Below are 17,276 nucleotides of genomic sequence, written 5' to 3'. Positions count from 1 at the left end.
CATCTCTGCTTCTTGTTCGCAGAGAAACCAAGGCTGGCCACAGCCACCATCCCATCTCCAAAGCTCAACACTGCCCATGAGAAGCAAGGTTCAGTCCATGTATGGACCACTTGGGAGAGGTGGGGAGGAAGGAGAGAGGGAAGGAGACACTTGTCTTAGAAGCAAAACCATCCTAGAACAGAAGTTTCATATCTGAGTTCACACTACCTCATCTTATAGAAAATAGGTTGGAGAGCATCTGTAAAACCAACAGTATCTTTAAGGTGAAACTGCAGAATTTTGCTGCATACCTGGACACGAGAGAAGTGGAAAGTTGCAACAAGTTTTAACTAGCAGCAACAAAGATAGTTCATTAACAGTTTTCTGTTGTTTTTAGCAAGATTCCTTTGCAGGTTCATTAAGAAACACTGTAATTTAATGGGGCATACGATATGGAACGATCTTCTTTTGTTATAGTGCTGTTCGCTGAAGAGAACCGACCTTTGCAAAGATTTCAATTGGGGTGTAACCTATTTACACAGTAGTAGCTCCGGGTTTGAGTAATAGAATTGGCGCTATGTGATGTCCTCTTCTTCCGAACAGTAATCTCGACCCTTAGGGAAAGAAAAGAAGAACATGTGAATGAGAAACTCAGAGCAGAGCCTGAAATAAATACTTGAAATTAATTTTCTCTCAGAAAAAAATTCCAGGATTTATCAACAACTGCTGGGAGTGCAGTGAGCACAGAGTATAAAATATCAGGCTGCTAATCAAAAGATTTGCAGTTCAAATCCACTAAACGCTTCTTGAGAGAAAGATGGAAAGTCACCTCCCATGATAACTTACAGCCTTAGAGATTTGAAGGAGAGTTGCTGTGTGTCAGAAGTGAGTTAATAATTGTTGTTGTTATGTGCCACTGAGTTGCCTGTAACCCAAAGCGACTCTATGTACATACAGCTCTGGAGCCTGCCCTGTCCTGAACCTGACTCCGACACAACTACTTTCACCTGTTCTAGTTATAGTCCAATCATTAGTTTCTGTATCAATCCATCTCATCTAGGGTCTTCCTCTTCTGCGCTGTCCTTCCACCCTTCCAAGCATGATGTCTTTCTCCAAGGACCTTTCCCTTCTGGAGATGGAGCTTCAAAATCCTAGACTCAAAGTAGAAATGTGGCTTTACCCTCTCTAAGACAGACCCTATTTGTTTTCTTGGCAGTCCATGGTATGTTTAAGACTCTTCTCCAGCACCACAACTCACAGGCATCAACTCTTCTCTGCCATCCTTAGTCATTGTCCAGCTCTCTGATGAAGAGCAAGTAATTGTGAAGACCATGGCCTGGATCAGGTGCACCTTAGTCTCTGGACTGACATTGTTATTTCTTAGTACTTTTTTGTTTTGTTTTTTTGTTGTTGTTGTTTATTTTCGGTGGTGGACACTTATGGATATGTTTTAAATGTTTATTGGCTGATTATATAAACAATATATACCTTATGAAGTCTGTGGGGGAAAGGGTGCAGAACATTAATGTGCTAGTCTGCTAAATGAAATGGTGTGAGTTTACCTACCCAGAGATGCCTTAAGGTTTGGTGACTTATCTGCAAAAAATTGGCCATTGAAACCTTGTGGAGCACAGTTCTACCCTGACACACAGGCATTCACACACATGAATCAGAATCAACTGGACAGTAATCAACTGTGCAGTCAATCTTCCCAGGCCGAGGAATACTCTCAAAAGTCATCCCCACTGCCCGTGTTCCAGGTGATAATATGTTTATTGTCACATAGGGCTTGTAATCCGGTTTAAATGGGTAAAATACAGTGCTTGGCAGAGTCAATAAATTGTAGCTGTTGCTATTATTATTATTATTATTGTAGCAGTAAGAAGCTGTTCTGAATTCCCAAAGGTACATGGTTCGAATCTACCAGCTCCTATGTGGGAGGATGGGTAATCTCCTCCCATTCAATGAATGCCTCTGAAAAGACTCGACAGCACACGCAATGGCAGTCATTATAACTGTTGTCATGATTCGCCCTGTGCTTGTTTGATCCCCTGGCAGGTTGCAGAGGGGCTTCCTTCCTATGGCTGCTAGGGAAGTGAGGACCGTGGTCCGAGCTGTCACTGTGGGGTTCAAAAGAATCTCACTCAAAAAGTAGAACTTGGAAACAACACATACACACATTCACAAAATGTTCTCCTCATTGATAAAACAGTGCCTTCAACTCCATAAATGCTTTACAGGGTTATGTCGCTGAAGGGGCACTTCAGACCCTCCAAGTTTATGGCTACAGTCAGAGCCCCCTTTCATATAAAAACGTTCTCTGTAAATGAGGAGCCCTGATGGTGAAAAGTGGATTAAGCAAGGCTCTGCTACTGACAGGCTGGTGCTTTGAATCTCCCAGTTGCTCCATGGCAGAAGGCTGTGGCACATTACAACCTTGAAAACAATTGAAAAAAGAAAACAAAATTTGAATTCATTGCAGTCAAGGTGAAACTGACTCCTAGTTGACCCTCTGATAGTTTGTCAGAGGTTGTAAATCACATGGGAGGCGACTGCCCATCTTTCTCCCACACAGCAGCTGGTGGATTCAAACCACCCACTTGCGGGTTGGCAGCACAATCTCCTACCCACTAAGCTACTATGCAGTCCTGTAGCATTGCTATGAGTCAGAAACTACTTGATGGAACTTGATTTGGTGAATTAGTTCTCTGTAAATGTAATTCTTGGCAACTTTCATTTCCCAAGTCTATGCTCCTCTAAAATTATTATAACAGCCCCGAGGAGGAAGAAAATGGCACTGGTGGTTTCACAGTGATGGTATTAATTTCACACCAACCCTGGGAGGGAGAAATGGTGCCTGGTGAATTGTGAGGAAACTAAGAGAAGCTGGGGAAGATCCAAGACCACAGGTTGGCCCATCCTTTTTTAGTTACATCTGCAGCGACTTGATAACTAAACTCGAATTCAAATCAGTTCCACTTTCGTTATTATCATTCTGTTAGCAGCTTGGAGAACTAAATATTTTAGTAACAGAAAATTTGGAAATCAAAACCACACTGACTGTAAGAGTAACCATATGGGCTTCAGATGCAGTTCTAAGACTGGGGAGCCTGAGGAAGCGCTCTCACTGAAAGGTTCGTCTTGGCCTCACATGAGTCTATGTCCGCATCAGCCCCATGTATAAGACAGGGAACTCCCACTGCAACATGAAATCATGTCTCATTTAAATTTGTAAAGAACTGTGTTAGGAAAAAAAGGAAAAGGCAGGAAATGGGAGTGAGCCAGTGTGGTGATACACAGCAATTCTCTTAAAGGACTACAGAATGGGTGTCTTTGTAAAGACGCTTCACATAGTTAGAAACAGGGACTGTTAAGGCACAATCTTACCCTTGTGCAAAGGACACACTGTATGCTACAGAGTAAGATCCGCAGAAGAACAGAGCAAGCTGGAAGAATGTAAATGCCTGAGGATGCAGACAAGGAAGGGTTTGTTTGAAGGAACCCTAAGGGCATGCTAGTGTAGATTCTCAAAGCTCCTTTTAAATGACACTTAAATCCAATCCACAGCAATTCTGGAGGACAGAGAAGATCTGCCCTACAGAGTTTCCAAAGGTAATTCTGATGGAGGCAGATGCCCTACCTTTCTCCTGTGGAGCCACAGGTGTGGTTGAACTGCTGACCTTTGAGTTAGCAGTCGAGTGCTTTACCTATTTTGCCACCAAGGCTCCTCCAAGGAGCTTTACTTCCCTGAATCTCCCTTTTCAAGCCCTGGCACTGTGTTTGGGCTTCCATGTTCTTTTCAGCTGTCTGGGAAATGAGTTTTTTCCGCCCCTCTGCATTCTATAGGGTAATTCAGAGGAGTTTTTGTTTAAGTGTCTTGTTGCTGTTGTTATGTGCCATCAAGTTCCTTGTGACTCAGAGTGACTCTATGTACAAGAGCCCTAAACCCTGCTCTGTCCTGTGCCAACTTGTCTCCGACACACCTACCTACCCTCAGGACCCCAGTCACTGTATCAATCCATCTCATCGATGGTCTCCCTCTCTTTCTCCGTCCTTCCATCCATTAAAGCACGATATCCCTCTCCAAGGACCTCTTTGCAACATAACCAAAGTATGTCAGACGAAGCTTCAGAATCCTTGCCTCCAAAGAGCAAGCCAGCTTCACCCTTTCTAGGATAAACCTGTCAGTTCTCCTGGCAGTCCATGGTATATTCAAAACTTCTCCAGCACTACAGCTCAAAGGCATCAATTCTCTTTCTATCATCTCGAGTCATCGCCCTCTGATGCATAACAAGCAACTGCAAAGACTATGGCCCAGATCAGGTGCACCTTAGTCTCCAGACTCACATCTTTGTTCTTCAGTACTCTGGAGATGTCCCTGACAGCTGACCTTCCCAATGCAATTTGTCTCTTGGTTTCCTGGCTGCTGGTACCAAGAATGTTTGTGGAGCCAAGTAAACTAAAGTTGTTAACAATCTCAATTTCTTTGATTAAGTGTCTAGGGTATGCATTCAAGAGAAGATTAAGGAGTAGAAAAAGTAAGTATATTCTAATTTTAAATATTGCTAGTTTGGAAGGAATGAGCTCAAGGAGGGCCTTTAAAGAAACACACTGTCCTTCTAAAGTGTCTAGTACTTTTCTTCCTCTTAGGGCTAAAATAGATAAATAGTCTGGGATTTGCCAGAGAGTAGTGCTACTATATTCCATAGTGAATTTTGCTGCTAACCAAAAGGCCATGTGTGTCCAGTGGTTTGGATATACTCACAGCTTTACGAGAGAGAGAAAGATGGGCAGTTTCCTCCCATCACAATTTATAGCGTCAGAGCCTTGACAGAGAGTCACTGAGTGGAACCCGCTCAACAGCACTGATTTTGAGTTTTACCTTTTAAAAATATCTTTGGTATATTTCTGTGTGCCTTCAGCTTCTATGTTCACTTTACGCATTCAACAATCAACTGTGAACTGAGAAATTTATCATTGGAATAGACTAGATGAATACTGCTAGGGACATGTCCCTTCTGTGAAATGGGGAGAATAAGACCTAATTTGCAGTAGCTTTGGGAATTAGAAGAGGGATACATCACAAGGTTTTTGGTAAAACTGGGCACATTTATAAATTATTGCTCTTATTATTAGAGTGAAGGCCTCCAGTGGCCTAACGGGGAAGGAGTTGCACTGCCAAGCCAAAGGCAGGTTGTTTAAATTCCCCAGTTGTTCCATAGGCGAAAGACTGGCCGTCTCATCCTGTGTGATTTACAGCCCCTGAAAACCTACTGGAGAGTCAGCTTTGTCTCTGTGGCACACACAACATTATTATAGTGAAAACCGAGACCCATTTATCCAATCATTAATCCAGATTAAAACTTGAGCCCTCAGCTGAATCCATTACACACAAACTAAAAAACTCAAACTCATTGCCATCAAGTTGAAACCAACTCATAGTTGACTCTCCAGTGGGCTTTCAGAGACTGTAAATCGTAGGGGAGGAGACTGCTCATCTGTCTCCTGAAGAACAGCTGGTGGACTGGAACCACCAGGGAGGGGTCACAATCCCCCACCCCAGGCTACCGGTTCTCAAAAAAAACAGGTATGCTTCCATCCTACGGCCTGCGTGCTTGTTCTTCCTCCTTTCTGGACAGCGCTCGAGGCCATTCCTATCAATCCATCATGCCTATACCTACCCGAACCAAAAACCAAACTCATGGCCGTCGAGTGACCCTTTAGAGCTGAATGGATCTGCCCCCATCAGGTTTCTAAAGATGTAAGTTTTTACAGGTGTAGACAGTCTCGTCTCATTTTCTCAGTGCAGCTGATGAATACCTCACCCGTTTGCTACCAGGGTTCCTCCTTCCCTGGGCACTTCATATCAAATAGTACTTCTTACTCTACTTCACTTGTTCCCTTATATTGACCCGGCATTTGCGCCCTAATTCAATGTTGTTGCATTGGAACTGACTCATGGCTAATACTCCAATCTTTCACCCCAGAAGCAGCTGCTGGATTCGAACCACCTGCCTTTCGGCAGTGCCCCTCCTTCCCACTAGGCCGCCAAGAGTTCCCTACCCCACATTATTAGTTTCTTTTTTTTTTTTTTTAATTTTCTTTCTCCTTGAATGGGAACTCTGTGAGCTTTATTTACTGCTCTATTACCAGGTTTTAGAATAATGTCTGCGAGTTGGCTGAAAAGTGCTACAAATTTCTGGGATTTTAGAGTCTTCTATCTGACCTTCCATTTAATGTTAAGAGAAATTTCTATATAACACATTCCAGACAGTATCCTTTTTTTTCCTGCTCAAAATATAAGACAGTTTTCTAGGCAGCCCATGAAATTGTTACATATTCTTTGTAACTCTCACAGAATGGCTGAGTCTTAACCTTGGGAGCCAGAAGAGAAGCCTTTCCTGACCAACAGCATTCCTGGTTCTACTACCTGCTAATATACTGGTTTCAAGTCTTACTACCTTGGAGTGTCAGTTTTCCTGCTCTTTTTTTAAGAAAGTGTACCCATCAAAACCAAACAGAACTCTCAGCACAGAAGAAGAGCCTAGAAAAGAGCCTGTGATATGTAAGGGCAAAACATCTGACAAAAGAAGTCATTAGATTCCAAGAGAATCCATTCATATAACAGGGCACAAAACATAACTTTTATCAAAGCTCAGGGAAGGGAGAAATAATTGTTACAGACAATGACAAAGAAAAATTTAAAAGGATGAATATATTCCTTGATCATGTAAAAATAAGTCCTTCGATGTTAACCTAAATGCAAAAATAAGGCAAAATTAAAACATCAAACACATTGAAACACATACAGTATCTGTCTTAAAGATATACAAATGAAAATTATACAAGAAGCTCATGCAAATTAAAAATAGCAGCAAGATGATCCTAATAAAAGGAGAGGCAAAAATTGGAGACAAAATTGAAACCAGTAAGCACACAAACAAGAAAATGGTCTGCTTCAGTCATTAAAAATGCAAATTATAACGAGTTGTGGCTTAAAAATAGTTACACCCAATTCTTGAATATGTACAATGAAATGTAATATGTATTCCTGAAATAGCAGAAAATGTATGGCTGCTTGGAAAGCCATTTGGTGACAGGTTTTATGAGTCATAAAAATGTCCATACCCATCATTATAGTAATCATAGTAATCAGTATCAAAGAAAATACATAAATACATACATAAAATGATAAACTTAAAAAACTCTTAGCCATTGAGTTAGAACGGATACATAGCTAAACCCTTAGTGGGTTTTCAGAGGTTGCAAATCACATGGGAAGAGACTGCCCACCTTGCTTCTGTGGAGCAGCTGGTAGGTTTGAACCCACTGCCTTTGAGCTATCATATCAGTTTAACTCCTTACCGACTAAATATATACATAAAAATATATAAAAGAAATATATACATTAGTTTTACGTAGGGCTGAATGTGTGGGTGAATGTTAGTGGGCATGATGGATCTAACTGGGGTGATGGAAATGTTCTACAACTGGACTGTGGTGATGGCTGCACAAGTTGGGAAATTTATTAAAAATCATTTGATTGTATATTTACAATTGGTAAAGTATAAGGAATTCAAATTATACTTCCACAAAGTTGTTAAAATACACACACACACACACACACACACACACACGCACACACACAAATATCTTCATTGAAGCATTTTTATTAGACATTGTCATGGACTGCATTGTGTCCCCTCAAAATGTGACAACTTGTGCAAGCTGTGATTCTCAAAGATATGGCAATCATGGTAATATGGTCATTAAATAATGCTATAATCATCCCCCATGATATGACTGCATTTTAATAGGTCTGATCTAACGTCAGGAGAGGAAGATGGGAAGCAACATCTATCATCTGGTCACAGCTCTGATAGGACATAAGGGGAGCTACTGAGGTGTAGTCTGCATCGACTTTTGTCTTAGAAGAAATAAAAGGAGAAAGAAGTGAGTAGAAAGAGGAGGACCAACTATCAGCAAGAAAGAAGATCCAGGAGAAGAGCGCTTCCTTTGGACACAGGGTCCTGAGTCTAGGAACCTCCTAGAATCAGGTGATGCTGGGGGTGGGGGGTGGGGGGAGAGGCATCTCCTAAAGCCAGCTCTCTGAATTCAGACATCTAGCCTCCTAAACAGTGAGAGAATAAATCTTCTTGGTAAAGCCACACTGTCCTGTGATATTTATACTATAACAGCACTACACAACTAAGGCAGGTATGAGAGGAAAATTCAGTCTAATATCTCAAAGAGAAAATGGTTACCTAAGCTATGGTTTATGCACTATCTGCTGCTAAAACAAACAACAGGACAAGTCACTCATTGTGCACCGAACTGTTGGGTTGGGTTCTCCTTGTTCACTGCTGTTCTTTCACACACATTGTTCCTTTTCCACATTGTTACTCACCAGCGTTCTCTCTTTGTCCTCTTTGTCTTTAATGGCCTTTTTCGAACATATCTTCTAGTGATGTTTCCTTTAGTTGCTCTATGGATAACCATTCTCTTCCCTTCTCAGCATTCCCTCCATCACACCACTATGATCTAGAGTAATTCTGACCCAAATGCTTTCCTCTCTTATTCAAAGGAGCAGCAGATGTCTCTTACGCACCTCTGTATTTTTGGAATCCTTGTGTGCCCACATCGTAACAGTCATGTTATGACTGTAACTTGTGTTTGGAGGCAGGCAGTGCTGAGTGAGGGAAAGAGGGATGAAGGTTGTTTAATAGTGTTCTATGAAAAGGGTGCTGGTATTTTTGTAATTGAGGAACGCTGTAAGCATTTTGTAGATCACACTGGGAGAGGAAAATCATCTTAATGATACAATAGAGAAAAGGATACGTTTTCAGCAAAAGTATAAGCAGAGACTAAGGCACAAGTTTGGTTAGAAGAGGTTTCTGAAAAGCAGGAGGAACAGCAGGGTGGCAGCAAAAGGGGAGCAAAAATTAATGTTAGCGTCTCATAGTCCATTTTACAGTGTACTTCTTTTAGGAGGGAGCTCTGAAGGCCTAGTGGTGAGAAGCTGCACTGCAAATCCCAAAGCTACACAGCTTGAATCCATTAGTAGCTCCATGGGAAAAGAATGGGCAGTCTCTGCCTGTACAATTTACTGTCTCTGAAAACGTTTTGGGAGGGTCAGCTATGAAGTTGGTTTTGACTTGACAGCACACAATATTTTGTTATAGTGTCCAGTCAGAAAATTAAAATGCAATCTTTCATTGTCATCACACAGTTCTTTGTTAAAAAACCTCTATACATATTGCTAAGGAGTCACATAAATGAATATCCCATTCAAGGTTTGCACATAATGGAACAAACAAACATGGAATTTTATAAGGAAGTCTAACCACAGAAGTTTATTTTAAGGAAGCTTATTTCTGCTCATGGCGTGGCTCTTAATATTTGTTGTAAAGCAGGCCTTTGCTTGTTGGCTGACTGAAAGATGGACTGAAGAACTGACCCTCCTCTCCTTTACTTCTCTGTAGGATCTGGAAACCTCTGTGTGTTTGTGACTGGTGCATTATTGTGTCTCTCCTATCTTGTTTTCATTGTCTTTTCATTAGCTAATTTTTAGAAATAGGACACAAGGACTTTATTTCTTATCCTGTCTTAGTATAAAAGTGTTATTGAACCATGTTGACGCTGGGTGACCCTGCTGGTATTTGAAGTTCTAATAGCATAGTTTTCAGCATTGTACATATCACATGCAACAATATGAAAGCTAACACAATACCACAGACGGAAACATGTTTCTAAGTGGTAGAGAAGAATACTGCATGCATTGTGGGCTATCAGGAGAATGAACAAAATAGTCTTACAATACAACGAGAATGAGTTTTAGAAGCCTGGATGGTGAGATTTTTTAAACTAGCTTACTTGGAACTCATTATTACAAAAAGTCACATTAAATAAAGCAGTGAAAGTGAGGGAAACCACCAGTGGGACTGACTGATCCAACATCTGGAACAATGGACTGAAACATACCAACACGAAGATGACAAAGGACTCAAGCAGCATTTTACTCTGTCACAGGTAAAGCTGGTTTGAGTCCGAGCACACTGGACAGCAACTAACAACCGTATCTTGTCACCTTGGTTTGCACAACTTTCTTTCTCCTCACACTTAAGTGTGTGCTTCGTGAATCTCAGGTTCTTGATTCACTTCTGCCCTACTCAATAGCTTTCTGCCCTGCACTGTGGGAGTTGCAGGCTTTTGGGGCAAATCATGAAGCATCATCACCCCAACTGCATCAAAGTTCAGAAATGTCACTATTTTCTGTCTCTTCCAACCCAAGACCTTCTCTCCCAAACTTTTCCTTCATATCTTATCACCTAAGAGGTAAATCCGAGCCTCTATGAAAATCAGATTATTATTTTTTTTAAATAAAAAACCACCCCAAAACCTTTAGATTGTGATTTGGATTAAAGTTTACAGAGCAAATTGCTTTCTCATTCAAAACTTCATACACATTTCGAGTCCTCCCCTTGATTGTAGTCTCCACAGTGTTAACAGCACTCTTCTCATTTCTCTGAGCTCAAAGTTGAGCCATAAGGGGGGAGTTCAATTCCAGGACTGAAGGGGGTCTAACGGCCAGGGACTCAGTGCTGCTACCAGCTTCTCTATTGGACCAGTTAGTCTAGAATCAGTCCTCTTAAGCTCTCTCCTGAACCAGGCATACAGGGCAGGACAAGCACATTCCGCTTTAAGCATCTGTGAAGGCCTAGTTAAGACTCCAGAACAATGGAGGAGGAGGAGGCTGGAAAAGGGTGGAAAGGAGAAATGAGCAACCTTCCCAGGCTTCCTCCTGCAGGGCTGTGGGGCTGGAAGTGTCAGAGCTGCTCCCATCTGGGTGCACTTCTCTGCTGCAATGCCATTTACAGCCCAACAATAATTTACAACAATTTTGAGGAAATGCTGACAAAAAGCAAAAACAATTAGCTGCAGTGCTAAAGTCTCCTCCCCCAGCTTACTCCATTAGAAAAATCAATGGAAGCCTTAATGACAGTTCCTGTCTCTAATGAGCTTTACTCTAATTAGACTCACAACTAATTATTTCTGTGGGGAAAAGGTCTCCTGTGCGATGAGAAGTGGGAGGTGACAACCTCTGACTGTTTCTTTGACCATATATAGGAAAGATCACCATGATAATAACAGGAGCAGCAATGATCATAATACACTGGTCTATTCATTTCCAAGAGAGTCTAAGCATTGACTAAATAATTTTAAAACCCCCATGAAATGTTTATTACACCCTAGTCACCATTGCACCAAATCAAAAGGTTATTTTAGAAGCTCAATGGCAGTTAGATTTCTGAGGATTTATCCAATGGTAACACATGGATGACTTTATTGACACTTCTCCACAAGGGAGCTAGTGGGAGCTAGTGAGAGTGAGGACAAGGAAACAGATTTTGGCCAAGGTCTGAAACGGACAGCTTCTCTAGTGAGACTGAACTGATGGCCTGGACTAAGGGTCCGGAAACTTTTCTGTGTAGGTCTAGTTAGTAAATATTTTAGGGTATGGGCCATATGGTCTCTGTTATAACTATATAACCCTATTCTTCTAAGAATGAAGGCAGCCATGGTGTTGTTATGAGGTGTAACAGTTCTGACTACAACTCCTAGTGACCCTATGAATGAAAAGTAACCATGGGCAAAAGTAAATAAATGGGGGCAAAGAAAATCAGGGAAATAGTTTTGGTTACATTAGCATCTAAAAGAATAAAATACCTAGCAATACATTTCAACCAGGAAACTGAAAGATTTGTATACCAAAAGCTATAAAACATTCTTCAAAGAAATTAAGGAGCTACATAAATGGAAGGACATTCTGTGTTTACAGATTGGAAGATGAGCTGTTGCTAAGTTGTCAATATTAACAAAGCAAACTACAGATATAATGTAATCCCTATCAAAATTCCAACAGTCTTCTTTGCCAAAATAGAAAAGTCAATTATCACATTTATATGGAACAACAAGGGGCCTCAATTAGCCAAAGCAATCTCAAAAAAGAACAAAGTAGGAAGACTCACACTTATGGATTTCAATCTACAGCAATCAAAACAGCCCGGTAATGATATAATGGTGCAGACCACTGGAATAGATGCGAGAGTCTAGAAATAAACCCATACATCTCCACACATTAATTTATTTTTTATAAAGGTGCAAAGTCCACTCAAGGGAGAAAGAAGAATGTCTTTAATAAATGATGCGGGGACAACTGGATTTTCACACACAAAAGAACGAAGCTGGATCTATACCTCACTCATTATGTTGTTGCTTTTGTTACATGCTATCAAGTCATCTATGCCTCAAAGTGATTTGCCTTACTCTGTGCCATCCTCATAATATGTTATGGCCAAACCTATAGTGTTAGAACATGTTATCTCGTTTAAAGGACTGGTTTTCCTGAAAATATGGCCAAAGTAAGTGAGAAGAAGTTTCCCCATTCTTACGTCTAAATAGGACTTCATGCAACAATGAATATTTAAAAAAACAAAAAAGTGAACTAGGGGCAGGGAAGGAGGAGGGAGAGAGGGTAAAAGTGTGTAGCAATGAATGAAAAATGTAACTTTTCTGTAAACTTTTGTTAACATTACAATTAAAGTAATAAATTTTATATATAAAGACAGATTTGTTTGTTCTTTTGGTAGTTCATAGTATATTCAATACTTTTCACCAACACCACAATTCAAATGAAATTGATTCTGCCTTCCTTACTCACTGTCCAATTTTCAGATGCATAGGGAGCCACTGAAGAAGACCATGGCTTTGGTCGGGGGAACTTAAGTCTTTCAATAAACATCCCTGCTGTTAGAATTCTGGAGAAGTTCTTGGCAACGGATTTTCCCATAGCAACATCTCTTGATACCTTGACTGCTGCTACCAAGGGTGTTAATTATTCTAAGTAAAATTAATCTTGACTTCCCCCCCCCCCATTTATCAGGATGGTGTCCACTGGTCCAGTGGTAAAGATACTTGTTTTCTTAATGTTAAAATGTAACCCATATTGGAGGTTGTACTCTCTATCCTTTGCAGTAATTGACCTAAATCTTCTTCACTTTCTGTAATCTGCATAATGCATGTGCCATCTGCATAATGCAGGTTATTGATAAATCTTCTAATCCTTCTAACATGTGGAGATGCCATATTCTCCTTCCTTGTGTCCAGTTTCTCCAATTATCAGCTCAGCATACTGATTAAATTAAATCAAGGGCTTAAATTTAAAATCCAAAACTATATACTTGAAATTATAGGGAGCACAGTTTTACTCTTACATATGAGGAGTCTATATGGGTTGAAATAAATTCAATGCAAGTGGTTTTATGTTCTTCCCCTTAGCATTATTTTAACAAGTGTTGCTGATGCAAGTGGTAAGTGCTCGTTTGTTAACCAAAAGGTTGATGGTTCAAATCCACCAGAAAGGTGTGGCAGTCTACTTCTGTAAAGATTACATTTTTTTTAAATTTATTATTTTTTTAATGTGTGTACCGTCAAATCAGATCTGACTGGTACAGGAGGAGACTGCCCCTCCTTCCCCGGCACAGCATCTGGTGGATTTGAACTGTTCGCCTCTGGGATTGTAGTTGCAGCTCCTAGGTTACAGTCTTGGAAACACTCTGGGGGGCAGTTCCACAGTATCCTAATAGGGTTACTATGAGTTAGAGTCTACTTGATGGAAACGGATCAATATTATCTTATGTTTTCTCCTGCACTGATTGATTCCTTGAGTGATAAAAGAATGCAGCATAGTTTTTTGTAGGATTCTTTGTGAATGATTTCCAGGCCATTTGATAGACTTTACTGGGTCACAACTAGGGAATTCTCTGGTGTACGAGTTAAGGTTTAAATATTACCACTCTTATCGCCAGCCCAGCAAATCTACTCATTTGGTGGATAGATGCTTCATGGATCTTCCCTAGGACTCCATTCCTCCGGGACAACAGCTTAAGCAAATCTGGGATTTCAATCTCTGTGCTTCTTGTCAGGTGGACCTTTCAGACAATCTCTTTAGAGCACTCTGTCTAGAGCTATTTGTTCATACTTTAGAGTTTCTGGTTAACATACCTAAAGGTTTGGGGATACTAAGGTTTCTTCTCCTTATAAAAATGGCAAGAGTCAAAAGGAATGAGGTGAGGACCTAAGGTCCTATGGAATTTCAGGATCCACCAGCTTCCTCCAGACTCCTAACACATTTCCAGTCTTAAAACTTTCACCAACCTAGGCAATGGAGGAGGATGTTGAGTTTGCTTTCATGATCAATGTGCTGGCAAACAAGAGAGGCAAAGACAAGGTGGCGAGCTTCTTAAATTGGCTCTTATGTTTCCATGGGCAATATGATATTGTTTGCTGGATCCTACTGTTCATCTTCCTTTTCCTTTTAGAAAGGTTGTTGTTTGTTATTTCATTATCTATCATCGAGTTGGAACAGACCCATAGCTGACCCTCTAGTGGGTTTTCAGAGGCAGTTAATCTCATGGGAGGAGATGGCTTATCCTTCTCCCACAGAACAGCTGGTGGTTTTGAACCTCATGCCTTTGGGATTGCAGCACATATTTTTACTACACGGCCACCAGGGCTCCTTTTAAAGGGTAAGTACAAGCATTTGGCTGGGAGGAAGACTGCTGCTACTGGCAAAGGGCACCTGACCACTGAAGGCAAAGAACAATGGATATAGCAGAGAGCAGGGTCCAGATATCCTGGGCCCACGTATGGCACATTTCTCCTCCAGAGCTGGGCTAGTTGTTCTGTTTTCACAAAACAGGAAGAGAGAGAGGGGATCCTGGTACTTTATCATGGATCTTGAGCCTCCTGCTGCAGTGACTAAGTTCACATATTTTCTGGGAATGAGCACTTTGCAAAAACAACCCAAAAGGGAGACCTGAGGACACATGGGAATCTAGGACAAGTAGAATGACTGCATTTGAGAGGAATGTTCTCCTTACCAAGGCTCTCTCATGGCCTAGTCCATGGAGAGTTGTGCTGCCAATCCAAAGGACATCCTCCCTGCAGGTTCCGAAGGCAGTTCAGCAGGACAAAGTTGAGGAATCTCCTCTTGCATGATTTACGGCATCAGAAAATCCACTGGAGGACAAGCTGAGTTGGTTCTGAATCCATGGCAATGAGTTGGGTTCCCCGCCCCCCCCCCATATTCTCATTTATAAGATGACTTAGTGGCACAATGGTTAAAGTGTTTGGCTGCCAACTGAAGGCTAGGTGATTTGAACCCGAAAACTTCTCCATGAAAGAAAGACGGCACAATCTGCTTCCAGCAAGATCTACGGTTTGGGGAATCCTATGATTGCTGCTCTGTCCTACAGGGTAGCTATAGGTGGGAATGGACTCTATGAAAATGTTTTTCTTTCTTAAATGCCAACTAATTAAAAAGCATCCAGGTGGCAGAATGGTTAAACACTTGGCAGCTAACTGAAACGTTGGTAGTTTGAGCTCACCCAGAAGCTACACAAAAGAAAGACATAGGAATAAGCTCCTGTTAAAATTAGTCAAAAAAAGACACTGCAGGAAAAAAAAGTGTTTACAAAATGTACAGAACAGAACATACTCTATCAGTCCTTTCATCTGAGGTATATGTCATGTCTCAGTCTTTGCTTCGGAGGGTTACTTTTAAGTGAGAGATGGAAAAGTCACGGGTATGGTGCCTAGGATGCTCTTTCTACAGTGTTTTCGAAGTGCCGTGTTTGTTATTAGATATTCCTTAAAGACAAGGACTTGATTTTCTGATGTCTTATTATGCATCCTTCGTTCTCTGGCTTATTTCTGGGTCCAGGGAGCAATTTTTAAGTTAAGTTTGTCAAAGGAATGAAAGATGTCAGCCTTCCAATTCCTAGGATTTTCTTCTTTGAGGGAGATGAGGTCAATTTTCCTAAATTTTGTTGTTGCTTTAAGTATTTTGAAGCTGGCAACTCATGGGTACTTTTGGAATGATTTTTAACATAGGCTCTCAAAAACAAACAACAGCAAAAGATTTTAAAAATATCCCGGGATCTCTAACTAAGAAAACACTCAAAAAGCAGGAACAACAAACAACAGAATTCACCATGCATGGTCTGACTCATGCACTAATCATAGCACAAATGCCAGAACAAACAAACAAACAAACAAACAAACACATAAAATGGCCACAGGGCACTCTGGTGGCAGTAGTCTGTAGAGAGCCGCACTACGAATCCAGACACAGCACCTCTCCTGTTGCTCAAATCCACCAGCAGCTCTGCAGAAGAAAGATGGGTAATCTCCTTTTGTGCGATTTGCAGATTTAGAAACACAATGGAGTGTTAGCTATGAGTTGGTTCCAACTTGGGGTCATTGCCATGAATCAATTTCAACTCTTGCCTCTGACCTATGGAAGCAGGCCACCAGGTATTTTGTTCAAGGCACATCTCTCTCAATGAGTTCAAACTGCCAACCTTTCAGTTAGCAGCCAAACACTTATCAATCAGTTTGTGCCATCCAGGGTCTTCAGATGGGAACAAGCTATAGGAATGAGCCATGTTACCACCCTACCAGCACTGTTCCACTCTTCCGGAACCTGTCCCTGTCCTCCTTCATCCAAGCATGGGAAGCCATGGCAAAAGGACAGTATACACTGATGCAGTTTGACATTGTGGTTTAGTTCAGAATGTCTTAAACACATCTTACACGTGGCCCTTAACAACATTCATATATTGTATTGCTCTGAAGCACAATCACCTTTTCTGTTGCTGCCTAAAGCGCCAAGCTGACTGTTACTGTTGTTGTTGTGTGCCATCAAGCTGGAACTGACTCATAGCAGACCATTCAGCAGGTTTTCTGTGGCTGTAAACTGTGTAAGAGGAGACTGCCCATTTTTCTCCCACGGAGCAGCTGGTGAATTCAAACTACGTGCCTCTGGGTTGGTAGCTAGAAAATACAAAGTGATGCCCTCCAGAAAACAGAATGTAGGTAGAGGCAGTGTATTACACTGCTTCCATGACTGTGGTTGTTTTCGTCATCTGGATAGGTCATTGGCTGGATGGGAAAACCAACATCCTTAAATCTCAGAATCCACTTACACCATGTGAAGTGGGCCCTGCGCCACCCATATCACCACAACCGTTATAAGTCATCTGCACAAAGCTCTGCAGTGGGGATAAAAACAAACCAGGACTGAGTCACAACCTTACCCTTTGTAATTATAGCTTTAATTTAGCTCGTGCGTGAGGAGACGCACTCATCACGAAGAATGCAGAGGAGGAAAGGCAAGGGGATGAAGGGAAAAGGGCACTAAGAAGGGTTTCATTATTATTAAAAGATGAGGCCAT

The 17,276-nt window shown here is 41.3% G+C and overlaps 1 protein-coding gene across 1 annotated transcript in view; it reads right to left on the bottom strand.

The window, feature by feature from the left end:
- Window positions 1-554: 554 nt before the first annotated feature.
- LOC102862545 (uncharacterized protein C1orf21-like) overlaps window positions 555-17,276 on the bottom strand; it is a 210,115-nt gene continuing 193,393 nt past the window's right edge. Inside the window, exon 5 of the mRNA XM_006887760.1 lies at window positions 555-593. Coding sequence (XP_006887822.1) covers window positions 555-593 — 39 coding nt within the window. The remainder of the gene's footprint in view (window positions 594-17,276) is intronic.

This window comes from Elephantulus edwardii, unplaced genomic scaffold, assembly GCF_000299155.1.
Source record: "Elephantulus edwardii isolate Elephantulus edwardi_28Jun2011 unplaced genomic scaffold, EleEdw1.0 scaffold00061, whole genome shotgun sequence".
Classification (NCBI taxonomy): Eukaryota; Metazoa; Chordata; class Mammalia; order Macroscelidea; family Macroscelididae; genus Elephantulus; species Elephantulus edwardii.
Note: the sequence above shows the minus strand (reverse complement) of the source record. Positions and strands in the feature narration are given on the sequence as shown.